Source organism: Tarenaya hassleriana, unplaced genomic scaffold, assembly GCF_000463585.1.
Source record: "Tarenaya hassleriana unplaced genomic scaffold, ASM46358v1 Cleome1, whole genome shotgun sequence".
Classification (NCBI taxonomy): Eukaryota; Viridiplantae; Streptophyta; class Magnoliopsida; order Brassicales; family Cleomaceae; genus Tarenaya; species Tarenaya hassleriana.
In genome coordinates, this window is record NW_010960187.1 from 11,550,470 (window position 1) to 11,557,832 (window position 7,363).

The window sequence follows — 7,363 nt, forward strand, 5'->3', positions numbered from 1 at the left end:
TGTAAGCGATTACATCATGATGATGTAATGCTTATGTAAGAAATTGTAGAAGTTTGAATTTGTGTGTGTGTTAGGTGTGATTGAAGAAAATAAGGATATGGTATGTGTGATTGATTGATGAGGTGTTATGAAGATGTGTGGTTGTGATGATAGTAGTAGGTTTGGAGTTTTAGTATAAATAGGGGGTGTTGTATGGAGTTTTTCATATCAAGCTTTTCTAAGCATTTCTCTCTAAATACTTCTCTCTCTTTTCTCTCTTTGTTTCCTTACAAAAGTTCTAAACATAAAACATAATTGTTACAAATCTTCGATATTTTCTCGTTTTACTTTCTTTGCACTATGCACTAAAGAATAGAAGATAAGAAGTTTGTGAATGACAATATAATACAAGCTTCGTAACAACAAGTAGAAGAAGCCCTTCTCCATTTTTATTGGTTGATTAATTCATTGATCATTTAAAATCTTCAATAGATATTTATAATTTGATTAAATTAATATTAATTTTTGTTTTCGCATATGAGAAAAATAGGTTTTAAAAAAATTTAGATGACACATATAATGTTACAAATGATTAAACATATTATAACACGGGATAAATGTTCACCTTTAATATATAAAAATCTAATGCAATTACAGTTTGAAAAATATTAAACTGACAATATTTAAAAACCTATATATATAAATAAATATTTAAAAAATATCGTGTTAAAATAAAAAACAATTTATATTAGAGTTATATATATTTGTAAATTTAGGTTAAATATAAAAATTAAAAAATAGTGAATAGAATTTAAAATAAGTAATATATATAATTTATTGAAAACTATAAATTTGAATTAAAATAATCAAATCTATTTATAGAAATCTATAAATGATGTTAATTATAAATTAAACGAAAAATGATAAGGTGAATTGAAAAGTCATATGATTAATGCTGATTTTAATAACTATTTTATTTTATGTACACTAATTATTATTGTAAAATAGTTAGTGATAAAATTAATAAATATTTTACCGTTATATGCATTGAAAAGACAAGAATTATTAATTAGATATTAATTTGGTTGGAATCAGAATATATATTTACATGGAAGAAAAAAAGTATCACTATACATAGTGGTTATTACTTTGGCAATAGGACAACTCATAAAATATAATTAAATGAAAATAAATGAGTAATGTAATGGGGTAAGCTGAAATTAATAAACATTTTTCAGCTGCCTCGATCTGCTGAAATTAAAAGCCAACGAAAATTGCAGCTATCAGGGTTCGCATTCCAAGCAGAGCGATCAATAAGTTTCTCTGTCTCATCATCAACATATTCTACGTCAACAAAAAGATCTTCCTCCGTAAACTCATCGGCAACTCCTCCAACGTTCGTGTATACTTCTTCCATCCATCCATATCTCGAGTCTCCCGTCTCTTACATTTCATATGATAAACGCAAACTCGATATATGATATTTATGATATTTTAATTAAAATAATATGATATTTATTCTAAATCTATATCACCAAAATATTATAATTAAAATAATTATTAAAAGAATAACTCTCGCGCCATGCGCGGATCTTACCTAGTTCAATATAAAACTAAAATGGTAAATGTTTTTTCTAATCGAATTAGAATATAACCTAACCATCAATAAACCACCCCTATAAAAACTGTAAAAACCCACGAGAGTAGGGGAGAACGAATCCGGCACCACTGGAGTCGTATAATTTATGTGAAGGTGAAAACTTATTCAATATCCTAAATTTGAGTGTATCTGATTCATTAAATATCCAAAATTCGGGTACTTAACATTTAGATATCATACAGACATATAAGAGCATTTAACTGCACATAACACATGTAACAAAATAAGAGTGCAAAAATCAAAATTTGGATCAACAGAAAACACACAGAGACAAACACACAAGCACACACAATCTTGAGATCTAAAAAGAATCCATCACAACTAACAAAGCTGGAACTCAGATTCTTCAAGTATACAAAAGAGAATCTGGGTGATGATGATTAGTCTTCAAACTTGAACTACATTCCTCCTTACTCACTTATAAACAACAAAACCAACTTTCTATGCACAGATTTTTCTTGAATTCTCCAACTCCGGAAAAGTGGGAAACAAGAAAATATCATGGCTGTGTTCGAGTTTTTCAGTAACTTGGAATGGCAGCGAAATTATAGCCTTCGGCACCCCTCCATGAATAGTAAGCAATCCGGGTTTCGTAGAAGCCTGCACCCCCAAAAAAAAAAAGCTTCTCAGATGAACACATGAAGAAAACAAGCAACAAAGATAGAAACTAGAAACTGAAAAGAAAAAAAAAAGTCGGATTCAGAGCTTCAACCAATTCTTAGTACTTGTCTTAAAAACCACCCTTTTTCTACTAGAGCTTGATTGAATCACTAGTTAAGAACTCTCAGTCGGAAAATGGTTTCCAATGGAGGAAATCACCTTATGTTCCCAATGGCCAACACATGTGAACAACATTTCCTTTACCTCACCAGATTTAAATTGCAAAATACACAACATTCTACAAATATACATTTCTGTGCATTCCAATATGCACGAAACAATGATATCCTAGGGGATTGGTATCGCAAAACAGAAAAACAAAAGAACTTCTGTAACAAATAAATGTAGGAAAAAGAATGTTTATTATGCTAATTGATTTAACACCTTCAATCTCAAGATACACAACCAACCTTAAAGTCTTAACCTAAAAAATCAAGTATAATAATTATTTAATAATGAATAGCGAGAGAAAGAAGATGAAAATACCAAAAGAAAACAACTAGCGAAATCTCTAACACATACCAGGGAGGAAAGTGAGGACTCCAAGGACAAGAAGTGCATAACCCTGCGAGCTGTCTCCTTCCATGTGACCAGTAAAGATGAAAAATGCAAGGAAGAGAAGCAAGCAACCGAGGAGCAGAAGAAACACTGCTAGTGCTATGGATTTCCATGGCACTCTATTAAGCGCTTTTGGCATATAATCAAATCTGGGATCAAAAGTTCTCCTTCCACCACAATTGGCAAGTCCATCTTCATCACCCGGAAGCTGTGTGTATCGTGCATTTCGTCTAGATGCCATTTGAATTCAACAAACCAGGAGCCCCTACCACAAAACAGACCTATCAATAGGCATTCCAAAACCTAACGAACGACAATCTCAAGCACTGAAAATCATCTGAATGCAGAGATAGAGCTGAATACCACATCTCAGACAAACGAAAATCACATGAACAGTGAACACCAGGCAAAATTAAGTCCTACATACTTGGACAAAAATAAACAAAAATTACAGAAACAGCTTAACGAACCATTGAGAGAAGATGTCAACAAGCAAAGCAGAAGCCTCAACAAACCAACATGTCCAACATTTATGTCTTAGATTACATAATAAACAAATATCTGTAAAAACTCAAAAGAATCATAATTTTGCTCTACCAAATGACATGGAGAACATTCAAGAAAATCAATCCTGTCAGAGGAACAAACTTCCACACTATCCGTCAATGAAAGAGTTTGCTTTTTCAGACACAGAACCACAAGTCTCCATCCACTGAACTCTACAAGTTTCTCTCTCCGGCGCTCAATATCTGATTTCCTAAACCATCACATAATTCAAAAACAAATGCAGCAACTGCGCTGATCTCGAAAATCAATTCCTACAATCACAGATTTTACAGTTCCAGTAATTGAAACTTCACCATGGACACAAATTCCGCAAAATTTTGGTTATTTTAAAGCAGAAATGGGACCAAAGCAAGTCAAATTATATTGAGATAATATAAACAACAGTGTTACTGCATAACTTGAAATAAATTCTATTGTAACTTTTCAGAGTTGTCTCACTTGTTTTCATCCATAATGACCATTTGCAACGTAGACTGGTTCAGTATAGATCACTGAGCTATAAATCATACCTGATGCTAAAGCTTCCAATCGAGGTCCGAGGATCAAAGATAGGTGGATAATTTACATTTACAGAATGACAAATCTTCAGGTTAACAAAGGCAAACAGAGTTTGCATCAATATCGAAAGCAAAAGATAAATCAATTAGAAAGCAATGGCAGAAATCTATCCTGCATAAACAAAAGTTGACATCATTTGTCATAACTTGTTGCAACTCTAAGAAGTGTCAACCAAGTGATTTTTTGACCTTCTATGTCAGCCTATCAAAATAATTAGCAAAGTATCACTAAGAAGTACCTATGATGCTGGTCCCATCATGACTTTGAAAGATAATCGGCATGCAATAGCACCTGACAGTATATGCCTTTAACGGACACAAGCACCTTCCGTGATGAATGGGAGATATATAAGCTTGTCATTCATTCCTGACTCAACCCAATTCATAAACCAGAAGACACAAATTCATGGATATCAGTCTAACAGGAGCTAATCAGGACCAGAAGATAATAGCTATCTTTCCTTTAGAATAAAATACAAAGAATACAACTCCGACCTCCCTACAGTTATGCACGCATTTAACCTCAAATTTTTCCATGGTGAGACAGCCGTCCAAGCTATAAAGTTTTGGAAAAATATTGTGTTTATTAACAATGCTATAGAAGAGATTATATACAACTTGATTAGAGAAGATTAGGAAATACAATATTAACAACCGAATCATAATTGAAATTTGAAAAAGATTCTCGAGATATGCTTATATCTCTATCACAAGCCTCTAAGTGCATCAACAGAGGTAGGATACTTACAAAATCCAGCAACATGAACAGACTCAACACAGATTGTCAGACCGTTAGCTATGGATGTTCAACCAATAGTATATATAAAGGTTATAACTACATCTCTACTAACTATATTGCAGAAGCAGAGGAGCACAGATACAGTCAAGCCAAAATTAGAGAACACCATTGAAAAAGAACGAGACAGTATCATCTATGTCTAACCATTCAGAAACAAAATCCAATCACATATAACCTGAAAGTGAAAGAATCTTACCGGATTCAAAGAAGCATAGATCATTAACATTCACCGAATTTTCAGAAGCATAAAGCGAAAGGAAAAGAGCAGATTAAGATTGCCTTGAAGATCCTTGAGCGCTTGAGTTCTGATCATATACTTCGCAGCAAAGCACGAAAACATTGTAGAGACAAAATCAAAGGAAATAATTCGCAAGAAAGTGCAAGAAAATGACAAGCCGATACCAAACAGCCACCGATTTCGAACAGTTTACTAATCTCCCGAAACATAGGACGAGAAGAGATTAAAGACTCTCACCGGTGGTCTGTAGTGCCTCGGCACGAAAAATCGCGAGAGAGGTACCTGCGACGAACTATAGGGTTTACGAATCTCCGGAGAAAAGGGGAAACTCTCTAGGGTTTGCAAATTGAGAATCGGCGAGAGAAAACGAAAGGATTTTCAAATTTTGAACTGACGATGATGAGATGAGTGCGAGAGAGAGAGTCACCACCCCCACGGTGGGTTTGCGAATTTCTGGTCGCAAGGCCGAGACAAAGCTGTTTCAACTCGGCAAGTGAAAACGCGAAGATTTGAACTTCGGATGGGCTTCAGGGCCCATTGGCTTAGGGTTTAATGGGCTGATTCCGGTTGGGTGCATTAACAATATCTGATTTTTTTTTAAATAAAATTTATTTTTTATATTATAAAATTTTAACTTGATTTGTGAGTTGAAAAAAAATCTAAATATTATAATGGTTATCATTTTTAAATTCGAATACTGATATAACATACCGATATTTGATATGACAAATTCATTTGACCATGTTTAACACATTATTATTCACATATACAACATAATTTTTATTTTATTTTAATTAAAAAAATCAAAAACAAAAAACTATATATATATATACACATATATATACATATATATATATGCATATATATATACAAATATACAATTATACACATATATATATATATATATGTTTATAAGTATATATAGATAGAAGTATGTATATATGTGTATGTACGTATATATTTATTTATGCGTATGTATATATAGAAGCATATATATATATATATATGTTATTTTTCAGTTTTTTATTTTATTTTTATTAATAAAAATGACATAAAAATTAAATTGTATATGCGAGATGATGATATGTCAAGTATAGTTAAAGTGTGGATTTGCCCTATAGGATATTGGTATGACATATCTGCATTCGGGTTTAAAAATGATAACCGTTATATAGTTTAGTTTTATTTTTAATTCAAAAATCATTATTTGACAAAAAAAAAACAAAGTTTATGGGTTTAAAAAAATTGACAAATTGAGGTATTTTTTTTAAGTTTTTTCTTTCATTAGTGGGCTAGGGTGTTAAATCTGTTAAATATCAATTAGATGTTAAATCTAATCCAAAATTAGAATGACTTCCGTTTATTACAATAATAATTATGGTAGTCGATGAATATTTTTTGTCATTAGATGAATATACAATAAAATAGAAAAAAAATGAAAGTAAAGGAATATTTACCATCTCATCTGTTATAATTAGAACTGTTTTTAAAGAGAATTTCGTATTATATTAGTTGAACAAATCTCCAAACTCAGGATCAAGAAGATCAATCACCCTGCAGATTTTTTTTTTTTTTTTGGCAATCACCGTGCAGTTGTAATCACTTCAAGGCAAAAAAAAAATTAATATAAACGGTTTAGATAAACCATTAAAGGAAAGAAACATAGAGCAATGATTTTGAAATACTACATTCTGAGATCTAAATACAAATATCACCAAAATGATTGTGAGACGTATATATATCTTTATCGTGGTAATACGATTTTGAGACGGAGTTCAATGGGAATTTGAATATAAAAAAAAAAAATACAACTTACCATGTTATCAACCAGGTACAAAACAACGACAACAGTTACATAATATACATCTTACAGAATGTAATCACAAAAAAGACATAACATCAAATTCAATTAAAAAAACCCAAAAGGAATTTGATATAACTTTTGAATACGTGGAGTCTTTGGCTTTTTTTTTTTTCTGAAACTGTGTTTATTTAATTATTATACATCAATGTTTCTAATATAAATTTGATTATATTTCAGTATAATATTAACTTCTAATATTTACCTTTCTAAATAAATATTTGTATAAGATTCCCGTAATTATATGACGCACTACTACGATAAACCATTTGCGACGTAGCTGATTCTGCAGTATATATTCCTCCTCATATTCTCTCAGTCATGCCACCGAAATTTAAAAATAAAAGGAAGAGAACGAAAAAGCAGAGCTAAAAACGACATGTTTCGGACAAACAACGCTGTCTTCATCGCCGTCTTCGTCACCGTCGTATCCCTCGCCGGAAAACCATTGTTCGCCGCCGTAGACACCTTCACCTACGGCGGG

General features: G+C 31.8%; 2 protein-coding genes across 6 annotated transcripts in view; one reads left to right on the forward strand and one right to left on the reverse strand.

The window, feature by feature from the left end:
- Positions 1-1,853: 1,853 nt before the first annotated feature.
- LOC104823702 (transmembrane protein 230-like) lies at positions 1,854-5,480 on the reverse strand. Of its 5 annotated transcripts, none has more exons than XM_010555410.1 (5): positions 5,256-5,480; positions 4,977-5,085; positions 4,221-4,348; positions 2,822-3,122; positions 1,854-2,239 (listed from the first exon to the last, which is right to left on the reverse strand). In XM_010555410.1, the coding sequence occupies exons 4-5, from the start codon at positions 3,096-3,098 to the stop codon at positions 2,160-2,162; spliced, it is 357 nt and encodes a 118-aa protein (XP_010553712.1). In that variant the 5' UTR covers positions 3,099-3,122; positions 4,221-4,348; positions 4,977-5,085; positions 5,256-5,480; the 3' UTR covers positions 1,854-2,159. The 5 variants fall into 5 exon arrangements, with proteins under 5 accessions (XP_010553712.1, XP_010553695.1, XP_010553727.1 ...); XM_010555393.1 differs by having other exon boundaries at positions 4,977-5,096; XM_010555425.1 differs by lacking the exon at positions 4,977-5,085.
- Positions 5,481-7,178: 1,698 nt separating this feature from the next.
- Positions 7,179-7,363, forward strand: part of LOC104825961 (cysteine-rich repeat secretory protein 12) — a 2,351-nt gene continuing 2,166 nt past the window's right edge. The window contains exon 1 of the mRNA XM_010558427.2: positions 7,179-7,353. Within this exon, the coding sequence (XP_010556729.2) occupies positions 7,259-7,353 (95 nt within the window). The 5' untranslated portion in view covers positions 7,179-7,258. The remainder of the gene's footprint in view (positions 7,354-7,363) is intronic.

What these genes read in the sequence shown, in the direction of transcription:
- LOC104823702 (XM_010555400.1), bottom strand. Translation starts at nt 3,098, where the DNA reads ATGGCATCTAGACGAAATGCACGATACACACAGCTTCCGGGTGATGAA. An exon ending in AGTCCTCACTTTCCTCCCTG is followed by an intron (nt 2,240 to 2,821) that starts GTATGTGTTAGA and finishes TTGGGGGTGCAG; the next exon opens with GCTTCTACGAAACCCGGATT.